The sequence below is a fragment of the Saccostrea cucullata genome, unplaced genomic scaffold (genome assembly GCF_032062105.1).
Source record: "Saccostrea cucullata isolate Sc308-1 unplaced genomic scaffold, CSIRO_AGI_Scuc_v1 ctg898, whole genome shotgun sequence".
Lineage (NCBI taxonomy): Eukaryota > Metazoa > Mollusca > Bivalvia > Ostreida > Ostreidae > Saccostrea > Saccostrea cuccullata.
The window spans coordinates 125,332-151,899 of record NW_026935768.1 but is presented as its reverse complement, the minus strand read 5'-3'; the positions used below and the strand labels follow the sequence as shown (position 1 = coordinate 151,899).

At 32.7% G+C, this 26,568-nt stretch overlaps 2 protein-coding genes across 2 annotated transcripts; one reads left to right on the top strand and one right to left on the bottom strand.

Moving 5' to 3' along the window:
- Positions 1–13,849: 13,849 nt before the first annotated feature.
- LOC134243712 (uncharacterized) lies at positions 13,850–16,277 on the top strand. The gene is made up of 3 exons (XM_062725944.1): positions 13,850–15,196; positions 15,367–15,517; positions 15,720–16,277. The coding sequence occupies exons 1-3, from the start codon at positions 13,850–13,852 to the stop codon at positions 16,271–16,273; spliced, it is 2,052 nt and encodes a 683-aa protein (XP_062581928.1). The 3' UTR covers positions 16,274–16,277.
- A 5,711-nt stretch (positions 16,278–21,988) lies between these two features.
- LOC134243701 (complement C1q tumor necrosis factor-related protein 6-like) lies at positions 21,989–23,734 on the bottom strand. Its single transcript, XM_062725931.1, has 3 exons — positions 23,578–23,734; positions 23,032–23,125; positions 21,989–22,693 (listed from the first exon to the last, which is right to left on the bottom strand). The coding sequence occupies exons 2-3, from the start codon at positions 23,102–23,104 to the stop codon at positions 22,290–22,292; spliced, it is 477 nt and encodes a 158-aa protein (XP_062581915.1). The 5' UTR covers positions 23,105–23,125; positions 23,578–23,734; the 3' UTR covers positions 21,989–22,289.
- Between the last annotated feature and the right edge of the window lie 2,834 nt (positions 23,735–26,568).

Here is a 26,568-nt window from a genome sequence, read left to right as displayed (position 1 = left end):
CTCTTTCTCATAGAGAAATTTTTAAAAAATGAGAGATATTTCTCTGAGTTGGGAGATTTTTGAAAGAGATATCTCTCTTAAATGAGATATATCTCTGTAATTTAAAGATAAATATTATTTTCCGAATATTTAGCAAAAGGGCTTGCCATATTTATGCGCGCCCATTTTTGAAATAAGAAACACTAAAGAGAGGTCAAATTATGGAACGCCGTCACTGCCTTATAACAGAACACAACAATTGCATTGTGTCAACGTTCCATTTCATTATGTCAACACTTTGTGACATTTACTCACAGTACTATTGCATTGCGTCAACTTTCCATTACATTATGTCAAGTCTTTATGACATTTACACACACTACTATTGCGTTATGTCTACTTTTTATTAGATTATGTCAAGTCTTTATGACATTAACTCGCACTTCAATTATATTGCTCCAATTTTCCAAATGCATTATATCAGCTCCTTATGACATTATGTAAAAAAAAATTACTTGGTGTAAAGATGTTTTTTTTTTATATATAATTTCAACTCATTATTACATTATGTGCACTCTCTATTGTTTGGTCTAAGTAGCTCATTACACGATGTGAATTTATCTTTAATTCAATAATTCGCTATAATACGATGTCAGAATTTCATTATATGATGTGACAAAAATTGTCACAAGTGGTCAATTCTTTACTACATGCTACATGACGACGGGAATATTACATGATGTCAATGTTCCCTAACTTTTTGACAAATCATTATTATGTTATGCCGCTGTATCTTTACATTGTGTGTAAAATGTTTAGTCTCTTGTCAGTATATCTTAGACTATTTCAACTCTTTATTGTGTTAAGTAAATAAAATATATCTTTCTATGATAAATAAAGTTTACTATACTGTAACATGGTTTATGCTTATCGATCATTGGACAGATTATACTCCTTTATTAGGTTATGCCTAAAGTTCGTTTTGTACTTTTCAATATTACATGCACATATTCTAAACATGCAAATAATTTGAATAAAACATAAATAAAATATTAAATTATATACTAGACCTAATTAATCCTTAATTAAATATCAGGTTAAAACTTATAAATAGGATTATGTTCCCGTGGAATCTTTTTTTGACGTCAAAATTTAATGGCCGCGTTTATTCTCAAAATCATCGCAAATCAGATAGTATGTGCCATGCAGCAATATTTTTATTTTTCTTTTGAATTGTTTTTAAAAGTTTGAAACTTTGGATCTAACAATAAAACATTGTCCTATAAGCTTTTTATTAGTCTTTAACCCTCCTTTTATTCAAAAAAGCTTAAACACACCGTATTTCACACTTGCACTGCCATGGTGGGTGGGTGGGGAGAGGGGGGGATCCCGCCCAACCCTCTTTATTGACCAAAATATGCATGAACTTAATCAATTGGTTTTACTTTGTGTGACATTACATAAGTTTCACATAAAGTATAACTGAAATAAGTTGAAAACTTTTTTTTCTAAAAAAAACTCCTAAAGCCTGAGAGCTTCTAGGTTTCACCCCTGGTGTCAAACACCATACCGGTACCATCCCCCTATAGCTACTCGATTCAAGAGGCCATGTTTGCTAACGCATGGTCAATTGATTCAAATAGGGACTGGTAGATTTTTGTAACAGAATTCTGATCCTGGAATGGTTGAAAAATAACTAATTCTAGTGACGTTGAATCGTTTTTGAAAGTTGCAGGGGGGGGGGGGGTCAGCCAGAAAAAAATTACGTACAAGGAGAAAACTTGACAAGCAAAAAAAAAATTGCCCAAACTCGAAAATCCTATTTCGGGTGAAAGGGGAAAAGGGGGAGGGGGTTCCAACTTCGGGAGGTCAACATTACCGCTACATCGCCAAAAATTTCAACTCATTACCGCTACATTTTTTTTTCAAATTTACGACCGATCATTACAGCTACATTTTTTTGCTCGAAAATAACTCATTGCCGCTACATATTGAATCAGCCGAAAGCAACTTATTACCGCTACATATAGCATCAGCCAGGTATAGTACAGAATATGATCATGTATTGCTTCAGATATTTGAATATTAATACCTAGTCCTTGATTTGTTGCATGAGATGTATGTCTCTTTCTACATAATTATTTTGGAGGCGCACGTGAATGTAGGATTTTATATATGCTTGATTTAATTTCTAAATTTTTTTAATGAAATTAAATAGATTTTAAATAAGGAAATTAATCAAAAAACGTTCTGGTCAAAGTCCTACTTTCAATGTCCCATGGTGAGCAAGGGAAACATGTCTTTTGCATGTACGAGTATAAGTCGTACTTTACATCGATCCGTATACGCAATAGTGGCTAGCTAACAAAAGAGGCTATGTAGCGGTGATGTATACATTTATATGTAGCTGTAATGTAACGGGGTTTTTTTTTGTAGCGGTAATGACTACGTAGCGGTAATGAAAATTTCGAAAATGTAGCGCAAATGATACGCACCCCCAACTTCGATCAGTCCTAATTTTTTTCCCAACTATGCTACATTACCCTCGTACTTCAACAAAAAGTGGGGCGTTATTCAATCATTTTTGAAATCCAAGATGGCGAGTGGCATTCCTTTACTCTTTTTATATATACAGTAAATAAGATATTTTCAAAACGTGCTAATTTCAGCGAATTTTCATTTTAATGAAGGTATTCAGTCACACCTAGAAAACACATAATACACAAAATACACCATCCTGAATCCAAGCGCCTATGATTTTTACATGTATTACAACAAATACTTGTACATGTAAAGCAAGAGACCTAGGATTCACTAATTAACGTTTTTCATATTGATTAAAAGAACTATATAACATATATCTATTTGAGCTCGTTGGATATACAATATCCTTGTCTCACAAAATCTTGTCCTTTTTCATAACTACATGTATAAATTTCTCTTTCTGTGCTCATGTTGTAGGGTGCAACTTCATTGGTGTAGTCTTGTTGCATCTTTTCAAGATAATTTTTGTGAAAGAAACAGAGTAACCTCTTTAATCGATATCTTGGTTCCTTGAACCTCCATATGTATAAGATCGGGTTAAGGGCACTGTTCAGAACCATTAAGACACCCGTTAAAGTGTGTATCAACTTTCCTGAAGTTTTTGAGTAATCCAGAATCGGAAATGTTAGAGTCAGAATAAAGGGTGTGTACATTGCCAGGAAAACGCCTGTGATCACGGACAGTTTCTTAACGACATTTGATTGGTTATTTATCATCTTACAGGCCCTGAAATGTGAAGGATCAAAGGTCCTTCTAAAGTAACGTTTAATGTACAGGAGCAGATACCCATACATGATTAGATTGGAAAAAACCAGAAGTAAGAGAAAAGACTTTGTAACGTTGTTGATAACGTTTTTCTTTAGCGTGTACATAAAGTCACAGCAAATTCCATACGAGTGATCTTCATCGTAAAACATGAAGTACGTAACGATAAAACTTGTGATCCACAAACAAACGCAGAATTTCACTACCAGTTCTTTGGTTATGTACGAATAGTACCGCATTGCAAGCCAAAAAACAAAACAACGGTCCAGATTGAACATCGTAATTGTGAAGATGGATGTGTTAATAAATAAGAACGACACGTATTTCTTCAGTTCACATCTTTCGTTGCCGACAAGGAGAACCTCTAATGGCGTGCTGAGCATAACGCCGGTCAGAAGGTCGGTAACGGCCATATTGATGGACAAAATCTTTATCTGAAAATTAAGTCGGGTACAACGATATAGAATGAAGATTGCGACTATATTTTCCATCGTTAGAAACACTCCCAATGGAATTAAATAAGAGTCTTTTAGTAAAGCTGCTCGTACGTTCGAGTTGTTGCCCGAGACGTTGTACATATCTGGTTTATGATCGCTTAAATACAAGGTGTAGTTAAATCTTGTACTATGCGATTAACTTGTATTACTATAACTGGTCCTAAAATGGAATTTTCTGAAGGCTTTATACACTGTTAGAAAATTGTGTAGGAGTATATTTTTATATGTATAATTATATTTGTGTACAATGACTTGGCAAGAAAGGAAAACAAATACGGTGTGGAATACTATAGTATATCGAGTGATAAAATATCACCGATCAAACATATAATAATCTGGCAGTTTTCTATCTCTACGCCCAGAATTAATTAATTTCTGTTGAGTACATGTTATAAACAATTCTATGTTTGCTTATAATTTCCATCTTATATATCCGCTAACGACTATATTCTTATTGATTCCGTCGTATATTCCTTTGTGATGAATAATATTAATTTTTCTTATCTGCAGTTAAATCATACCATTTATTGGCCTAGTATTTGGGATTACAAAGAAAGTCATGTTATCCCTGTTAGGCAAACATAATATAACTGACGATAAATAATCACACATATAAGAACAAAATTTTGATATTCCCTCACACTTAACGAGGTTGGATCCTGATATATAAAGTCAAACTTTTTTGTCAAGTATTTTTAATTGTTTCTAAACACATAGCGTAATTAAAAATCGAAACAAAAAATGGGGGTAATATGCTTATTTTGGCGCTACAGTGCATTTGACTTTTTTTGCACTGAAATTTATGTCTTAATCAAAAATCACATCTTTGAGGTTTTTTTCCAAATAAATCATGGAACAAAATAAACTATTAGTCAATTTTTCCCTTTAAAAAAAGGTAGTTTAAAATTGTCTCAAACTGCTTCACATTATCAATTACTTGACCTTTCTGCACTCACAAAATGTGATTTTTCTGGCATTGAAATTTTAACAAGCAAGAAAATTATTTTAAACTCTTAAACTCTTATTAAATTTAAGCAGATTGATGAGTTATCTTATATATTCAGAAACGAAAAAAGGTGGGGTCTATGATGTAAAGTTTTATATATTACCCGGTACTAAAAATTTATTAAGTCAAGGGTCATCGCCTTTTTTTTTTTAGCTCAAACTTGTAAACAACATTCAACTGGAAATGTAAAGGTGAGAAACATGTTCTAACAACTTTTTAAAAAGATTACATCTAAATTTTTGGTCTACTCACACTTGAGACCATGGTAACTATGGAAACTTATTCAACTTTTCTGCGCACGCGTACAATAGGGAGGAAGAAGTACCAGGGTATTTCGCAATATTTTCGTTATGGGGCATACTGAAATTATTTTTACTTTTATTTTTCTCCATAAAAATAGATTTTTTGGGTTCTGAAACCTGTAATTTTCTGAAACCTAATACTTTTGGGAATTGAACAAAATTTACACGGGTCATGCAAAAATTCTACATTTGCCATTTTTCCCCTTTATGAGTCAAGTAGTTATGTCTTTTTAAAGTCTGCATAGCTTAGTATTCGGCGCTCATGAAAACCGTGATATTTTAATATATCATACTTTCATGTAAATTAGTTGAATCTGATTGGTCGAGAAACATTTGTTAAAAACCACTATTACCCGCTGAATATTGAAGCCACGCCCTCCAGCGTAGCAACAGTCAACAGTGCTTGACGACGGGTGATATTCCAAAAAATAGCGACTGTGCAGAATTTATGCGCGCACGGTTCACTGTTAAATATATTGTATAAAACATTCAGTATAATATAATAAATATTACATGTAGTTGAGTGTAACATTGAAAATTTTCACCACTCGAAAACCATTGTCAACCTCGGCTGCGCCTAGGTTGACAATGGTTTTCTTGGGGGTGAAAATCTTATGGCTAAGCAAAATTATGTTTACCAACATATAGTATATTCTGGTAAATGTTATAACTGAACTTGATAAGAACTTGCTGGTGTGATTTATTCTCCCGTAAACGATTACATAGTATCATGCATTATTTTTTTCTTTACCTAGATAAAAATGTCAATTGCAAGGTTGTTCACAGTAAATATTTTGGGAATACCTTATTCTTCAAAAGTTTTCATCTTTCTTCTAAAGATTGTTTGTTAAAAAATCTTTTTGAGGAAAAAAAAGCACGTGTAATTTAACACTCAAGCTTTATGATAAACATTATGGCTTTAACTTTTCTATCGTCAACTCCCTTTATTTATGCAGCAAGACATCTTCATCGCTTGCATACGGGATTTATATCACTCAGTTGATTCATTTGAGTTGCTTTATCTATGAACAATATCTGAAATGAGGTGAGTTACTGACAAAGAAGTTGATGAAACAAGAATATCTACGGTCTCGTTTATGTTAATCATTCTGTAAATGTTTTGGTCGATACAATGACCTTGACAGCAAATACAATTTCATACATTAACTTGTCAGATGCTGACTGGCGTTTTCATACTGATTGTTATGCTGTTATGTACAAACTCAATTATCGACTAATATTTCCGTTATTTCTCGATCATGACAGGGAACACATGGCGGGTGTGAGCGGTCGGCAGGGGATACCCACTCCTCTGATGTTTTGGAGGTCCGTGATTGCCTTGCTCCAAAAAGCCATCGCTGCCGTACCGACGACACGGCCGACTCAAGAACTCAAAAGGAAATTACCATGTTTCTATTTATAGATATATATACCAAATAAGTATCTTTTCAATTTAAAATCAAACTATGTGTTTGTAATCATTTGTGGATGAGTGTTATACATGTATTTTCATAGTTCCAACTTGCAAGTATGTTACATGACAATCATTTTACTTTTTTTCAGAACTCTTGTTCTGAGATAAAAGATTTACAAAATCAATAAAATAATACAATTAGCTTTGAATTTAAGTTTATGAAATAGTGTAGGACTGTCTTTCCTGGGAAACTTTCTATGTGTTATGTGCATATTAGAAATATCTAAAATTATTTATATTATAAAATAATAATAATGATAAACCGTAGAAAATGTACGTAAAGAAAAAAAAAACCACGAGAGGAAAAATTGAATATATATTTTCAACATTTTAATATGAAGATAACCTTTAACCAAATATACACTATATGTCCATATAAAATTATTCAGAAATTGTTTTTTCTTGTCTTTGGCATCAAACTGTCATTGTTTAGGGGAATACCTCAATATTTATTATACATTTATACTCGATCATATAACCTGAATGATTTTCATATTTGTGATATGAGGGAACTATTAACACTTAAATTATATCATTTTGTGTGATTTAGTTTTGCGTATTTTAAAACTAATATTATATAACAAAATTTTGGTTAAAAAATGTATTTAAGAATTCACTGCAAGAGTAGGCGAAAGTAACTATCAAATGCGCTATGCCTCTTCGTATTGTTTAAAGAACTTTTGAACTTGAACACTTTCGTCATTACCATATACTATAGTATTTAATTGATTATAGAGGCTAACATGATGATAAAACCAAAAATTGCAATAACAAAAAAAAAACACAACAACGAATGACAAACTCTTCAACAAACACAAGCCATGTGTCATGTTATTAGATTGTTAAACTTATAGTGTCTCCTTTTTTGTGCTTCCCTCCCATCTTTGCCTTATTTAAACCACTTGCATATCATTATAGACCTTTTTAAAATTAGATACACTGGGGACATCTTCTGTGTACAACGAATGACTCTGCACTATGGATATTTTTTTATTAGTTTGTTCTGGAAATATTGATATGTAGAGTGAATATCTCGGCAATTATTCCTGTATTCATTTGCCTTTGGGTGAGAAATGGAGTGATGAAGCATTACTAATCAAAGCCAAATATCATGATCTTACACCTAGCTGGGTGTTGCTTCCACGTGTTCAATCAATATTTGATTAGTCAAAAGTATTTCATTTATTATAATATATAAATATGATCTTTAGCTTTTTTGTCACGGGTATATTTTTCTAGACTATGAAGGTACTATGTTAGTTTCTTCTTCTTCTCACAGGATATTGACTGAATAACTGCCGGAAATTGCCCACACAGGTTTATTGCTCGGTAAAGAGCACCGGTGTTGTAAAGTAGGATTTCCCCCATAGCCAGCTTTCCCCCCGGAAATCGTACTCTAGAGTAGGATTTCCCCCCGAGGGGAAATATCACACCAGAGCCAAATTTCCCCCTCTTTCTTTCTCAGAGTAGGATTTTCCCCCTCGTTATAGAGTCAATACAATCCACAGCTGCAATATTTTTGTGAAAAAAATAAACAACAAACTGATTTTTAAAAGGTAAATGAGTGGGGTTTTTCTTACTTATGTTGTAGGGCAAATCAGGAAATCTCAACCAAAATATTTAGTTTTCAAATGAAATGTGAATATTCTCAAAATATAATGAAACAAACAAAATGGATGTCTAGATTGGTATATATTTTTGGACCTATTTTAGTTGTAAATGATTACAATAATAAACTTTCTAAAATATTTTTTAAAAATGTAAATTACTATGATGTTCAAATTTCCGCCTTTCTGTAACCATACTTATTAATCTATACAATTTTTTGTCATATTAAATCTCCTTAAATCCCCATTTTTTGTGAAACTTTTAACGAAAAAATTTAACTTTCATTTTACTAAAAAATAGGACTTAAATTGTAATTTTCAAGGTTTGTTTATATCATCTGTCCTTAAATAATATTTCAGTGGGGGGATTGACTCTGGGGGAAATTGCACTCTATAACTACTATACAGAGAAGGATTTCCCCTCGGAAAATTGACTCTGGTGTGGGATTTCCGTAGGGGAAATCCTACTCTAGAGTCAGTTTTTCTAGGAGGAAATCCTACTCTAGAGACAGTTTTCCGGGGGGAAGATTTTAGGGGGAAAGCCTACTCTACAAGACCGGTCTTGTGAGGTCTGCATCCGCGCAAAGATTTAGTGCTAGTAAACATCCGATATTTTCAGTCTGGAAAATTTTCATTGAGTATTTTTACAGGAAATACATTTTCCTATTCGTACGAATGATTTTCCTCTGATTTCTGGTAATAACAATTTTTTGCAGATATGTTTATATCTGTACAGTTTAAAGCTTTTGGCCTGATCCCCTTTCAGGTTATGTGTAAACATACTCAGTATCTTTTTCTTATTAGTTCGTTATTTTTAAAAGATGACATAATATACACGTACAAGTTTAGTATTTATTTTTGATGTGACATTTTTTCTTGCATATTTACTGTTTTTTTTAATTTATTGTAAATATTGTTTATCTGTAAATTTAGGAGATCTGTATATTGATGTGTATTTGTGCGATTAGCCTACCTTTTTGTGTGATCTCCTATCATATTTTCTATATATTTTTCTTATTTTTGCCATTTTTGATAAATGACATATTTCATCTCTACAATGATGTAAATCTCACTGATCATAACTCAGAAAAACAGAGCTGCAGTGAGATTTATATCCCGATAGTTGTTTTAAATAATACCTTATGTCTTAAATACACGAAATTACGTTTCAACGAACATGAATCTGTCCACAAAAGTGTCCCTATGAATTTAAATGGTTCCACAGTACTTGGCTTTATGAAGAAAATTAATGAGGTTCAAAAGTCCATGTAAACGAAATAATTTGAAAGCAATTTGATAGCAAAACAAACAAGGACCTCTTAAAACATCCGAGGAGAGGTCGGGCCTGGGGCCATAAAACTTAGACGAGCTCACTTTTGATCTCAGTCTTACTTTTACCAAAGGAATATATAGTGGAAAAGTGAGATTGAGATCAAAAGTGAGCTCGTCTAAGTTTTATGGCCCCCAGGCAAGAACTGAGAACAAAAGTGAGTTCGTCGCAGTGTTGTGGCCCTGGGACAAGGTGGCATGGAGGAGTAAGCGTCCCTTCCTCCGGTCACAACCAGTCCTTGTCAAAGAAATCCCTAGACAATTCAGTTTGAAAATAATGGTCAACAATTTTTTTAATGAAAAAAGTCAGTCAGCTTTCGCTGTTGACAAGTCCTTTGTGCGACCATAGAATTTGTGAAATGTTGACTTAAAAGGAGACTGTTAATATCCTTATAACACCAATACATTTTTCAAAAGCTCACCTCTTTCTATAGATGTTGTTCCTTCGTACAGCATGCTCTTGCATATCGAATCAAATGCGATCCATAATCTCCATATGCATTGGTTAATGATATATATACCAGTACTTTTATAATACATGTAATTTGTATGCCCCCGTAAACGAAGTTTCGGGGGTATATAATTTTTGTCGTGTCCGTCCGTCTGTCTGTCTAGCTGTCTCTCTGTCTGCTTCTCTGTTCGTCTGATTATCCGCAAAAACTTTAACCTTGTCCATAACTTTTGATTTAGTGGAGCTATGGCTTTCATATTTAATACGTGTATTCCCTGTGACAAGACCTTTCTTTGGATACCACCAAATTTGACCTTTTGACCTTGAGTTTCACCCAATTTTACACAAAAATTCCAAACTTTTACTTTGGCCATATCTTTTGAACAGTAGATACCAGGACATTTATACTTCAAATATGCATTCTTTATTGCAAGGCCTTTCATTGTATACCACCAACTTTTACCTTTTGACCTTGACCTCGGAGATTTCCTTACTTATGAAAAATTCACTTCCTTTTGACCTTATATTTGGAAAAACATTAACTTTGCCAATAACTTTTGAGAATTTCCAAAAATTAAGTTTAAACTAATAACCTTGAATCAAAATCTATATAGTGGGAACACTACAATGTTGGATATATGCTAGCTTAAAATATATATCAAAAATTTGAGAATGTGTATATAGTGCAAAAGTAGACCAAAAGTGAGCGTTTTTTAACTATTTATATGGGGACCCTACATATATTAAAGAACTCAAAATATTTGGCATTTCCAAAAATTAAGTTTAAACTGAATCAAGGAATAAATGTTGGATATATGCGTATTTTTGAGAATGTGTCCGTTTAACTAAAAATGCAAGTTAAAAATTAAAAATCAACTACTTAAAAACATTTTTCAATAGGTGCCCATCATATCACCACTTTGAAATTTCCTCAGTTAAAACAATGGTTTAAAAGCATTCTTTATGCAAAAAATTGAGATGGTGATATTGTGGGCACCATGTTTAAATTAACAAAACACGTTTTATTAAGTTGACGAATTTCAGGGCAATCGGACGTAATATTGTACCATATTGTGTCAGTAGCCAATTTTTGAGCAACTTCTTTCAATCATTTGGCGTAAAGGGGAATTTTAGTTTGACACATTGTCTGTGAACTCAAAAATAAGGACGACACATGCCCGCATTGTCGTTTTAGAACTGTGTGATCACCCCCCGCTCCCCCCCCCCTCTTACCATCTAAATACACAATATAGCAAAAGTAATACAGGCAATATCTTTAAAATAGATTCATTCTCTTATTTATCAAGTTCAATATTGCATATCTTTAAATTGTCTGTTTGGATCATCTTATAAAGATATAAAATATTTAAAAGAAACATGAAATTTTACTACTTTCACTTTCGCGTCGTTGTAACCAGGCAACTGTACTTAGTCTGGGAATATTTCATGCAGCGATAAAAGAGTTCCGAGAATGTGACGCAGTCATACAGTTTTTACAGGTGAGTAAAAAAACATTCCTTTTGCTTGTAAATAAATAAAGATTTTGTGTATGTGGAGAAACACTATGTTATAATTACTTGAATCGCCAGCTCAGTTTTGTTCAGTTTTATCGGAACAGATCACGATCATATTTTGCAAGTCAAACGATTGAGCAGTACTATCCATGTACAAGTTATTTGAATCAATGCAAAACAAAAAATAAACGGTGCTTAAAATGTATAATTGTTCGTTTAATTTTATGTACTAGGAAATGTACACAATTTTATTTGTTTATAGGTATAATATAAGGCTATATCAATAACATGTACATATTAAGGCCTAGGGGTAAAGGGCTGAAGTAAAAGTCTAACAAGGCTGTTAATTTTGGGTTCCAAACCAAGTGTTGGCTTGGCTCTTGTTTATAAATCATCAGATGTATGTTATATGAATACATGTATTTAAGTTTCCAGTGGATGAATTCATGGATAAATGAATAAGCATAGCTAAAAAAAAAAGGCCTATCATTTTATTGATTATTAGTTTTATATTAGAGTACTGCCATTACTACAAGATTTTTTTTAAATTACCTTATATCTATCATTTTTCATTTAATTGTGTTTTCTTTTATCATTCTATGTCATAATCATTTTGATCCAGTGTGGTGATGCAAATGTCAAACTTAATCACAAGTCATGTTACATTTCCTTAATATAGAATTGTAATCAATGTTATCATTTTGTAATAATTGAGCCCCCTATGTATAATAAACATAATATAATATTTAGATGTGCAGTACTAGTGCATATAATCATTTTATTTTAATTTCTAAAGAGCATGTATAGGTCTAAGTGCATAGCATTTTAATTTTAAAATAAGAAGGCCATTATTTGAGGTAACCCAACATAACCCTTTCTTCTTGTTCATTCTTAAAATAATTGTATTCTGTTTTTTCTTATTCTCGCAAATCTAGCTCAAAGATATACACGACGACCGAAATAGAAATTGCCGTGATCCACTGGTTACATTTTCTAAAATGTGTGTTTTCATTGGTTGATTAAATCCCGCCCACTCTCGTTTGCCTATATATAGATGAAAATTGTTGTGATTATGAAACGTTCTTCAGATTAAGTCAAAGTATTCAAGCCGATCTAAAATGTCGACTGCCAAGCAGGCAATATATGCTTCACAAACATGAGAAAGGTGTAATAATCAGATTTGAAGATAAAAGAATACTGAACAAACAATTTGCATCAGTAGTTTCAGTAAAAATTTCAATTAACTCTGAGTCTGTTTCATGATCCTAGGGCCTGGACATCGGATAAACAAATCCAAAAGAAATTGAAAACTCCAATAATTATTGTAACGTACACCCAGCTGATACTGAAACACTTGTTATTGAAAAAAATATAAACAGTGTGTCCGTAGCTGGTAAAACACGTGCACCATCGAAATTATTCAGTCAAAGGTTTACAGTTTTAATTCCACAATTATTAGAATTACCATGTTTCAAATGCGTGCTACTTCATGCCCATTTTAACGGTCGTCATAATTGTCAAAATTACCATGTTTCAATTGTGTGCTATAGTGCAAGCCCATTTTAACGGTCGTCATGACAATAAATAAGCGAAATAAAAAATTGATTTCACCGTGTTTTTTTTTCTGAAGTGGAGATTTTCCCGTAACGATGGAATGATTTTTTTTCGAATTTCATACATTATACTATTAGTTTAAAATCAGTGATAAACATCGTATATACTTGCAATATAAAACAATGGCGGGGGTGGGGTGGGGGGTGTTTTTCAATCGCGGAAATATAATTATGTCCCGGGCAGTCAAAGCCTGTCAATCCCAGTACAAAGTTTTATTTCCATTTACCAACACTCACAATAATCTCATAAAATGTTGCATTTACATTATTCCACTTTCTCACCAAGAGAAAAATGTTAACATAAAAAGCACAGTTTTCCCTAATTTCTATATCTTTCTTGAAAACATTCCATATTTGAGAATGAGGGCGGACCTTTGAAAATGTACCGATAAGATTCCTTGTTGGATTTAGCTATTGTTCGTTAGTTAGATTCTAGTAAATATGATACATCATAATCATCTGCTTATTTCTGAGATATCGCCTCTGTGGTTAATTGAAGAGTTATATTTTTTTTAAGTGGAATTAAAATTAATTAACCCCTATTTTTCTATTCTACGAAAAGAATCAAGTTTGTATGAAAGGCATATCTCGCTAAAATAATATTCCGGCTACAATTTATCTGTTTTTCATTTCCCCTGGGTGCTATTTGGTTTATCAAAATATTGTGAATAGGGCATATTCCCGCTTAAACCAGTAGGGTAAAAGAAAATGTTGAATTTAATAAATTGTATTTATTTAATATTGATAATTTTATTTCTTTTTAATAGAATGCCACGGACAGGGAAACGATATTTCCATTGTATTCTCTGTCAAAAAAGAACAAAACCCACAGACAGGCGAAAAATTACAAAAGAACAAAAACGCATATTACAAAAGCACATTGTCTCTGTTACTGATGACGATGTTTTATGCAGTAACTGTCGCATAAAATGCAACAAAAATCTTAAAAAGAAAACAGAACGTAAAGAAGTCACCCATGCAGGAAATGACAAAAACTTCTCTCCGCCTCATGAAAGCATTTCAACTTCCAAATATGTCAGAAGCCCTCCATCTGTTACGCTTCCCTTACCATCAACTTCTACCAGCCACTCTAGTTGTTTTATTTGTCGGAAGCCTGGTCCAAAATTAGTGGTAGTACCCGCAAGTGCAAGGAATTCTGTTTTCTTGCAACGAAAAATTCTTATTCCTTATGGAACCAGATGTTGTGCAAAACACATTTTGAACGACAATTTAACTGCCGAGTCCCTTGAGGAAATATCTGTCATTTCTCAAGCCTCTAATGTTAACAGAAGTTCAATAACTGATATTCTGTTGTATATGAGAGAAGTTGCTTTGAAAAATAAAGCCTCAAGAATCGATTTTGACAACGAAGAAAACTTTTCTGATCAGCAATATGTCCGTCTAACTGGACTTAACAGAGCTTCGTTTCTTGATTTATTATCCCATATTGATGGCAGAATAAATCGCACACCTGTGCGAAGTCAAAAAAATAGCCTTGGAATTTTCCTAATGAAAATGAGGTCTGGATTAAGCAATGACGTATTATCTTCCATTTTCAATATATCTAAGGCAAGCATTCGAAGGGCTATTTCAGCAGTAAGAAGTGTGTTAATGGAGAGTTTTGTTCCACAAAACATCGGCTTCTGTCACGTATCTCGGCAAGAAGTCATCAACCAACATACGCGTCCACTTGCTGAATCTTTGTTCGGAGGAACCGGTAACCAAGCCCTGCTTGTCATAGATGGAACATACATCTTCATCCAGAAGAGCATGAATTTCACCTTTCAACGAAAAAGTTATAGTCTGCACAAAGGTCGCCCATTGGTTAAACCCATGGTAATTGTTTCTACCAGTGGATACTACATCTCCGTTTTAGGACCTTATCTTGCACGAAACAGCGATGCTACAATATTAAATCATATAATGAAGACAAACAGAGAAGATGTTTTAAACTGGATGGAAGAAGATGATATTTTCATTGTGGACCGGGGATTCCGCGACTCCATGGAATACCTCGAAGAGCTTGGAATTAAAGCATGTATGCCCTCCTTCATGAAGAAAGGAGAAAAACAGTTATCGACACAGGACGCCAATACAAGCCGCTTAGTTACGAAGGTATTTTTGGCATTGAATATAAAATATTTTTTAAATAAAACTATCTATTTCAAATTCAATCAAACTCAGGTGTAAATTCAGAGAAGGAATTATAATTTTAACATTACATAGTTATCATTGTCATTATTGTAATGTATTATTTCAAATACGTGTAGTATCATTTTCACTAGATACGATGGGTCGTGGAATCTTCCAATGCACGGATTAAGAGATGGAAGTTCCTCGATCGCATACTTCCCACCAGCCAAGTACCATACATCGGCGATTACATCAAGATCGTGTGCTCGATCTCCAATAAATATTATCCACCGCTGTCCACAGGTGTGTTTCAAAATACCCCCCCCCCAAAAAAAATCTGAAAGTATAATTATGAATATTGAAGATGAAAATGATTACAATGTTTCAAATCACTGTACATGTATTATTAATCAAAAAATATTCTATTAAAAGTAGATTGTTTGATCAACTCATAATGATACATGCGCAGGAAATTTTGAAAAATAATTAAAATATTTACACACAGGTGATGCTACCGAAGATCTTGCCACAGCCTCTAAAATGAAATACCTGTCAGCACAAGTCAACCATTTAAAGGAAGAGGTTGAATCCCGAAAGCTTGACTCTCGAACTGCGGTGTGGAGACAAGCAGGTGAAATTGAGAACTTCCCACGCCTAGATGAGGATGACATACGAAACATCACTTGTGGGACCTATCAACTTAAGCTATGTAAAAGTTATGCTGAGGAACATTTTCATGGCGGGGCAGATATCATGGTTCACAAGGATGACTCTCATCTTGTAAGAGTCAAGATTCAAAGCAGACATGTTTCTGCTAGGTCATATCTTCTATGGATTCGTTATAACGAGTCTAACATAACTGCATGGTATTGCAAATGCAGGTCCGGTGCACGCGTGGTTGGAGTTTGTGCTCATGTTGCAGCGGCCATATGGTTTCTTGCTCTGGGCAGGTACAAGGAGTCACTCCGCCCGGTTTGTGACTGGGGACAATTTGTTGATGATGCGAGTGTAATTCCGGACACAATTGACGAATCAGAGGAGGAGGGTGTAGAGGAATAATTTATAGAATGTACAAAGATTTAAATTGCAGATCAAAAATGTTAATATAAATCTAAAAAGTATATTTTAACATGCAAAAATTCACAGAAATATAATAAATCTATTAAGTGTGTGTCCTCTTCCACAGTATATCTATTTTAGAAAAATAGCAGATTGATTAGTTATATTTTTACATTAAAAAAATTCACAGTGACATAATGAAAATATAAATGTGTGTGTAGAATTTTAGATGAAATTGTGAATATCTTAAATTCTTTCAATTTTACAAACTGAATTTACGGAACTGAATGATTTTGTTAAACATGCACATGTAGTGAATCATTAACTTGGTCCAATTGTTGTAAATATATATACATTTGTTATCGTTGAAGAAATTTTGTTTTTTAGTTGACACCATTTTATAAGCAAATAAGGTTTATTTTTAAATAAATCAGTTTATGTTGTGTTGCCTTGGTCATCTGCCAGTAAAGTTTTAACATAAATAAATTTATATTCAACAATTGAGGCTGTTTTATGCCTACTATGTATGTGTATCAAATGCATGACGTCGAGTGTAACACGACGTCAAAAAGGTTATGTCATGTAATGAACAAGCCATTTTCTAGATGTTATATTTCTTTTATTAAAAATATTTAAAGCAATTAATTAATTTTCTGAAAGCCCAATTGATATAAAGTGAACCGAGTTCTTTGCATTTAAGAAAATATTAATCTTCACTATGTTGCCATACGGGGGCATCAATGTTTCAAAAACACATCTTGTTTTTATAAAAAATGGATTTTACTTTTAAAATTAAACTTTTATTGAACTTGTTATTTCTTCATTTTCTCTAATTTTAGCCACTTTATCCTGAATTGTCTTACCTGTGACAGTAAATTTCAAAAGTAATTTAAGGTTTTCATTCAAAAAGGTTAGCCATGAAAAACGTCATATATAAGCATTCAACATCATCCCCTGCTGACACCCGCTCCCATGATAGGACAAACAGGAAAATCTGAAGACAATGTTAAAAACTATTATGTTTGTTCTATTATGTTTGCTGACAAGGTAATATTGTATCGACCATTACTTGTTTATCATTGGCTTGCCTATTTTAAAAATTATTCGTATGTTGAGTATTCTCTTGTGTATTGTACCCCATATCAAGTAGGTTCTCCGTTTAAACGAGATAACTAAATAAAATTATTATACTGAAACAGTGTTTGATACTTCTATGCTCTCATGCATTGCTCAATTTACTTTTCAACGCCGCGTACTTTCTTGTTAAAATTATGCCACAATACTTATCACACACGTGTTACTCAGTACTGTATAGAATCGTATGAAAAACATGAATCAAACTACTTATAAGGCTTCTCGTCACATAAATTCAAAAGTATGGAGATACATGTATTTTTCTTGTATAAAAATATGATCTTCAGCTTTTTTGTTAAGTGTATAATTTTCTATAAAGCAACTATATTAGTTTCTTCTTTTTTCTCACAGAATAATGACTGAATAATTGTCGGAAATTTTCCCACACCGGTTTAGTGCTTGGTAAAGCGTACCGGTCTTGTACGTCTGATTAGTCAGCATTCGCTAGAAGAAGGGTTCTGGCAAACATCCCGATATTCAGTCTGGAAAATTTCATCGAGTATTTTTACCGGAAATACATTTTCCTTATCATATGACCACTCCTTCGATTTCTGGTAATGAAAAATGCGTCAATATAATTGTTTATCTGTAAATATGGCTTTTGGTCTGATCTCTTATCATATTATGTTTACATATTTTTTTCTTTTTTTTTTCGCCATTTTTAATAAATGACATAGTTCTCTTCTGTAATTGTGTATATCTCATTGATTATAATTCAAAAAAAAAAAAAAAAAAAAAACAGAGCATCAGGGAGATTTTTTAATTTGATACCTTATTTCCTTAATACACAAAATTACGTCCCAGCGAACATGTAAAATTGAATTTGTCCTAGTCAAAAAAAGTCCTTAGACAATTCAGTATGAAATTAATGGCCAAGATTTTATTTATGAAAAACATCAGTCAGCTTTTTTGACAAGTCCATTGTGTCGACCATAAAATTAAATATTGTTGAAATGTTGACTTTCAACGAGACTGTTAATATCCTAATATATCATTAACACATTTTTCAAAAACCTGCCTCTTTCTAGATGTTGTTCGTAAGTACAGTATGCTCTAAGACTTGCATGTCGAGTCAACTGCGATACATAATCTCCATATGCATTGGTTAAAGATATACATGTACTAGAACTTTTATAATTCATGTGGGTTTTTTTATATAAAGAATAGATTTAACATTTAAAATTATTAAACTAAATAAAAATTTTATTGAACTATAACTATTTTTCTAATATACTGTAAACCCCATATCAAGTAGGTTCTCCGTTTAAACGAGATAACTAAATAAAATTATTATACTGAAACAGTGTTTGATACTTCTATGCTCTCATGCATTGCTCAATTTACTTTTCAACGCCGCGTACTTTCTTGTTAAAATTATGCCACAATACTTATCACACACGTGTTACTCAGTACTGTATAGAATCGTATGAGAAACATGAATCAAACTACTTATAAGGCTTCTCGTCACATAAATTCAAAAGTATGGAGATACATGTATTTTTCTTGTGTAAAAATATGATCTTCAGCTTTTTTGTTAAGTGTATAATTTTCTATAAAGCAACTATATTAGTTTCTTCTTTTTTCTCACAGAATAATGACTGAATAATTGTCGGAAATTTTCCCACAACGGTTTAGTGCTTGGTAAAGCGTACCGGTCTTGTACGTCTGATTAGTCAGCATTCGCTAGAAGAAGGGTTCTGGCAAACATCCCGATATTCAGTCTGGAAAATTTCATCGAGTATTTTTACCGGAAATACATTTTCCTTATCATATGACCACTCCTTCGATTTCTGGTAATGAAAAATGCGTCAATATAATTGTTTATCTGTAAATATGGCTTTTGGTCTGATCTCTTATCATATTATGTTTACGTCATACATATTTTTTTCTTTTTTTTTCGCCATTTTTAATAAAGACATAGTTCTCTTCTGCAATTGTGTATATCTCATTGATTATAATTCAAAAAAAAAAAAAAAAAAAAAAAAAAAAACAGAGCATCAGGGAGATTTTTTAATTTGATACCTTATTTCCTTAATACACAAAATTACGTCCCAGCGAACATGTAAAATTGAATTTGTCCTAGTCAAAAAAAGTCCTTAGACAATTCAGTATGAAATTAATGGCCAAGATTTTATTTATGAAAAACATCAGTCAGCTTTTTTGACAAGTCCATTGTGTCGACCATAAAATTAAATATTGTTGAAATGTTGACTTTCAACGAGACTGTTAATATCCTAATATATCATTAACACATTTTTCAAAAACCTGCTTCTTTCTAGATGTTGTTCGTAAGTACAGTATGCTCTAAGACTTGCATATCGAGTCAACTGCGATACATAATCTCCATATGCATTGGTTAAAGATATACATGTACTAGAACTTTTATAATTCATGTGGGTTTTTTTATATAAAGAATAGATTTAACATTTAAAATTATTAAACTAAATAAAAATTTTATTGAACTATATTTTTCTAATATACTGTAAACCCCATATCAAGTAGGTTCTCCGTTTAAACGAGATAACTAAATAAAATTATTATACTGAAACAGTGTTTGATACTTCTATGCTCTCATGCATTGCTCAATTTACTTTTCAACGCCGCGTACTTTCTTGTTAAAATTATGCCACAATACTTATCACACACGTGTTACTCAGTACTGTATAGAATCGTATGAGAAACATGAATCAAACTACTTATAAGGCTTGTGTAAAAATATGATCTTCAGCTTTTTTGTTAAGTGTATAATTTTCTATAAAGCAACTATATTAGTTTCTTCTTTTTTCTCACAGAATAATGACTGAATAATTGTCGGAAATTTTCCCACACCGGTTTAGTGCTTGGTAAAGCGTACCGGTCTTGTACGTCTGATTAGTCAGCATTCGCTAGAAGAAGGGTTCTGGCAAACATCCCGATATTCAGTCTGGAAAATTTCATCGAGTATTTTTACCGGAAATACATTTTCCTTATCATATGACCACTCCTTCGATTTCTGGTAATGAAAAATGCGTCAATATAATTGTTTATCTGTAAATATGGCTTTTGGTCTGATCTCTTATCATATTATGTTTACGTCATACATATTTTTTTTTTCGCCATTTTTAATAAAGACATAGTTCTCTTCTGCAATTGTGTATATCTCATTGATTATAATTCAAAAAAAAAAAAAAAAAAAAAAAAAACAGAGCATCAGGGAGATTTTTTAATTTGATACCTTATTTCCTTAATACACAAAATTACGTCCCAGCGAACATGTAAAATTGAATTTGTCCTAGTCAAAAAAAGTCCTTAGACAATTCAGTATGAAATTAATGGCCAAGATTTTATTTATGAAAAACATCAGTCAGCTTTTTTGACAAGTCCATTGTGTCGACCATAAAATTAAATATTGTTGAAATGTTGACTTTCAACGAGACTGTTAATATCCTAATATATCATTAACACATTTTTCAAAAACCTGCTTCTTTCTAGATGTTGTTCGTAAGTACAGTATGCTCTAAGACTTGCATATCGAGTCAACTGCGATACATAATCTCCATATGCATTGGTTAAAGATATACATGTACTAGAACTTTTATAATTCATGGGGGTTTTTTTATATAAAAAATAGATTTAACATTTAAAATTATTAAACTAAATAAAAATTTTATTGAACTATAACTATTTTTCTAATATACTGTATCTATATTTTTTCTAAAACCTACCGGTATTTCTAGGCTCTTTGTCCAGCATTGTTTTATCTGTGACAATGAATTTTAAAAGTAATTTAAGGTAGGAGATTTCTGCATATATAAGCATTCAAAAAGGTTGTTAAAAAAGATTAGGTGCCACAGAAGAGTAAACATCCCCTGTAAACAGATGACACCCGCTCCATGTCCCATGATAGGACAAACAGGAAAATCTGAAGACAATTCAGTGTAAAAACAAACAACTGGTATGAAAAACGTCAGTCAACATCAGCTTTCTACTTAATGTTCTATTATGTTTGCTGACAAGGTAATATTGTATCGACCATTACTTGTTTATCATTGGCTTGCCTATTTTAAAAATTATTCGTACGTCGAGCATTCTCTTGTGTATTGTGTTCATTCAGATACATAAACCCCATATCAAGTTAATTAAAAGTCATCTCGTAAAAAAAGTTTTAACGAGTTAACTTTTAATTAAAGAAAATCATTTCGAGGTTATTATCTCCTTTGAAAGGGTTAATGATCTCGTTATAGCTGGTAATATATCTTTCGGAATAACGTATTTGTATTTTGTTTCAGTCGATGGGTGTGCCTACTTCTTTTTGACACTGTTCTTTTCAATAATTATACACGTTCTTGTTGTGTTTCCAACTTGTGCTGTTTCATAGGGTTAATGAGGTTGGTTACGCTGAACGTTAACTTCACCTTATTTTCCTTTTCGTTCGTTTATGTAAAGTAATGGTCAAATAAGCTTCGATAAAACCTAAGGTGATAAAAGATTGCGTGGTGGAGAATCTTTGTGATTTTGTGCGTTTGTTATTTGCACAGAAATCCTTTCAAAATAGCATGTTGTTACTAGTAGCTAAAAAGAAGAAATAAATGAACAGTCAGATTGGTAATTCATATGTAATTTTTAAAGACAAAAGGTTATGATACATTATACATGAAACTTTCAAACCAAATTTTGTTTAAAAGTGCAAAGATCAGAAATTTATTTCCTACAAATCAGTTACTGTAAACAAAATTTGTATTCGCGTGCGAGAAATATCCGCGAGTTCTATTCTAACTAGCGAATATTAATTGCCGCGAACCTCTTTATTTTGGCTTTCATTTTTAGTGAATATATCATCAGTCGCGTAAATCATTTCAAACTGAACATTCGCGAGTAAAAAATGACGCAACAAATAATTGGTTTACAGTAATTGGACATTTTCTGATATCAAAACTCCTGTAAATATATTGTAGCCCACGTGGTCATGCAGATGTCTCCCAGACCACGCCTGCCTCGTCCACACGGTGTCTCCTTTATTCAGAACTAGCACCACGGTCTGTGAGCTTTGTTCAGCTGAAGTGGAATACAGGGTTGATATATGTATTCCATTTTGCATTATTTCGATGTGTATATATTTATATTCCATCGCCATTATAGTGCAGGAGAAGAGGTAGAGTCCTTTACGGGGTGCTGTAAAATGTCCCGACCATGGGTTGTAGCCGTTACCCTCGTTGGTTATCAGTTTGTCGTATTTTAGAGTTTGTCCGGCTCCTAACTCGACATTTCGGGAAAGTTTTACACTGAACCCAATGGCTGGGAGAGTATCTGCAAAAATGCGCGTTCAAACCACGTTATTTATATGAAGAATTTAACCATTAAATCTATCATTCTCGAATTAATGTGTAAATAATGTTTAAACATAAAGCATGTAAAAAAAATCATGTATATGCGCTGCGTTTGCATAACTCTGTCAAAAAATATCCTTGAAGCATTAAATTTTAGAAAATAACTTTATTGTGTATTTTTGTTTCACAACGAAAACTCTTTTAGACATTCTCCGTTAAATACTTTTAATGCACAAACTATTTTCCCCATAGGATAGTCAACTATTTTTCATAACAATGAAATAATTTAAATTATTTAAGATGTGAATTTTAACTTACCGTTTGAGCAATTAACAATAGGTAAGACGAAAGCTGTGAGAACAGGTAGAACTATAAGCATAACTTTTGTCATCTTCCTCGATCTTCGTTTATGTTATAAAGAAAAATAAAATTGATCAAATGTTATCTCATTTCATTAAAGACACTCGTAAAGAATTCATTAAACCCTCTAAATTCCATTTCTTTTATTAAAAAAATCATTTACATCAAGTTTACACAAAATAAGATTCATGGCAAAAGTCAATTCAATGTATAATACAAGTCAAAGGTTGGCAAAGATATAGGATTGGTTCAATGCAAGCTCTTTATAGTTTAATGATTGTTTAAAAAACAGTATTCCAGTATTTTCATTCAAATAATGGTTTGAGACTTTAAGGGGGTTTGAATTCCCTATGATGTCTAATTACAATGAACAGAGACTTAGTGAGCGCCTTTACTTAGAGGCTATCAGATATAGCAAGAAACCAATCAAATATGGCGGATAAATTCCTTTTACGGATCGTCTCCATCTTTAAGAACAGAAAGTAAACCAACTATTATACATACCTTTCTTGTTAGCAATACCCCTGGTTAAACTGCCTAGAAATTTTCTTCACTCATGTGCATGATGTGCCTGTTTATATAATGGTCTTTACATCACATGACATCGCATTCAGAAAGAAGGAAACGTCAGCATCACACTTGTAAACCCAAGTTTAGACAGAAGTTTAAACCAGAATTCTTGTGGGTTAAAGATACAAAAGTTTTCCTCATTTCACTTTTTATAAAGCCATTCGTAAATAATATAGTTATTTCAATAAGGAAGTTCTTAAAATTTAAGAAGTTTCCTTATTACCATGCTTCACCATCTTATGCACTTGTATCTTGTAAATAACAATAAATTATCTAATACGGTATATTTACAAGTTAACCGTATTTTGTATACTTGCTCACTGTCGAAAAATAAAATGATTATGTCGTGTCTGCATTCAGTGATGGGTCGAGGTATATACATGTACACTGTATGTACGAACATATATGTACGAACAGAACTGACAGACGAATTAGATTTAATGCCCCCTAACTTTTGCGAGCAGGGGACAATAACCTCAAGTCCTTCTTTACTACCTTGACCAACATCAGCAAAGTTTTTCATATCTACGAGGGCTGTTCAATAAATAATGTCCTGAGCTCTATGACATACAGAATACTGAAATCCTATGACATTAAGCTTGAATTTCTCTTAATGATTGAATCTCCAATGAATAAATTACGGTTTATATGACAACTTTTCACCATATAGTTTCACTGTGAAAAGCTGGAAAACAAGGGCTATTCGAGACACTGCATTATAAATGAATGGAAAAGAATCAGTAAACTAGAGTGAGATTAAACGCTTCATGAAAGCTGCTGTTAAACTCCTTAGGAATCCCTAAGAAATATTTACTGAAATATGTGAAATTTACATCAACCAATGTTTGTTTTATTGACACAACAGTATGTGGATTTTAATCAACAAAATTTATATAATGGGCATCAAAAATGGGTACCGTCCTTAGCGACAAAGACTTACAAAAATCAATGCACTGTTTGCCAAAATTCAAAATATCACTGATGATGTTTGACTGCCTTTAAGACACATAGCAAAATTGATAGGCATCATTTTGGGGGTAGTTTACACTGTTTGCAAGAAACATTTAAAGATATGCCGTATTTGTGTTTTATTTTTTTTAAAGAAATAAATATATGTGGTGTCTCATCAAGTTATATAAGTTATATACTTTCTGCAAATAAGACAATTCCACTCTATCACTTTTAAAAGTTATGAAATATTATTTGGTAAAAATTATTTTCTCTCCGAGTCGGATAATAAACCGCCTCTTATTGAAATATTCATGATCACGTGGTCTCGCATGCTCAAAGCAAACAATGGTCCAATCTCGTGAATGAACCGAAAAGCATGATGGTCTACTACGTTTTTACTACAAACACGTGAGTTAGGGATTGTCAATACGTGAGCACACCTCAGAGTTGGTTGCTTTTGTACCGAGGAATAATCACGTGCAATTGTCTTAATTTTCACTAACAGTACAGCACGGGGAAACTCTAAACAAACGAACCTGTACAATGGAGCGGGGAAAACTTTAATTTTTATCGTTGTTAATCATTTGTATGCAAATATGAACATAGGATTAGTAGATAATAATGCACATAATGCATTAAGCGTTTAAATGCTTGGAAAAATGTATCAAGTCTTTCCGAGAGCGATTTAAAAAACTAGCCTTTTCGAAAAACACATGTAGTATTTTATGTAGTAACCCATAAATGCATTAAATGCAACTCACTGAGCTGATTGGTCGATTTGTCAGTTATATTGGTTCCTCACTGAACAGACACGTCACAAAAAATATTTTCCCCGACCTGATGATTCTCGCGATGCTTTTCCCGTGCACATGCGCAGATCCAGGATAAACGTCAGTCCTTTATAAATATGCATGAGAATATCATGTTCTTTTCCCGACCAGTACTTTGTTAATACCGCATAATATTTCGTCGAATTTGCAAGAATGCTTCATTTTTGATAGCTAATCATACTTCAGAAATTTTTATTCGGTTTCAGCTGTGCAAAAATACTGTTTAACACGGCATACATATCTTTAACTGTAAAAAAGCTTAGTACTTAATGGTCACAATATACGTTGAAAAATGAATGAAAACGACAGAGTGTAAGAATATCTAAATTATTTTAAAATATCAGTAATTGTAGTTATCCACGTTTGTAACTTTGTTTGATATTCAAACAGATCATGCAACTTGAATCCATCGCTTCAAACCCTCAAGACAAATTTAAATAGGATACACTTGACAAAAACAGCGAAGGTCTGTAAAGAGCAAAGAACTGCAAAAGCACAAAAACAGTTTTGTATGCCATTTTCTTAAATATTACTGGTCTTGTTCAAATTCTTATTCGGGGAGGCAGTTCAATTTCTGGAAAAGTCTAGAGAGCAAAAATTTTTGCAAAAAAAATCGAAAGGTTGATAAGAGGATGGACTCAGAATCAGGAATGCACTACATAAAATTTCGTCATGACAGCGTCCAAACCCACAGACCATGATGAGTAAAGGAGTTTTGGGGATAACCAGATAGTTAATCTTTTGTCAAACCAACAATATTCGCCATATCCTACACCCTTTGACTTGTTTCATTTTCCAAACTTAAAAAAAACATCTTTCAGAAAAAAGAAACAAGTCTATTAATAGATTTTTTGTGGCACAGCCCTACTCCCAGGGGTCATGGTTTGAACGAAATTCAATCTACACTATCTGAGGATGTTCCCAAATAAGCTTCAACTTTTATTATCCATTGTATAAGTTTCAACTTTCCTGACACATTTGTTCTTGAAACTTAAAGATTTTTTTTTTAAAAAAAAATTCCTATACATATATATATATTTGTATGTGAAACTTTGACTGTTCCTCGTGCCCCCCCCCCCCCCCCCGGCCACTAAAGATTCACTATTTCTAAATTATATCCCCTTGAATTAGGGCATGGCCCTTC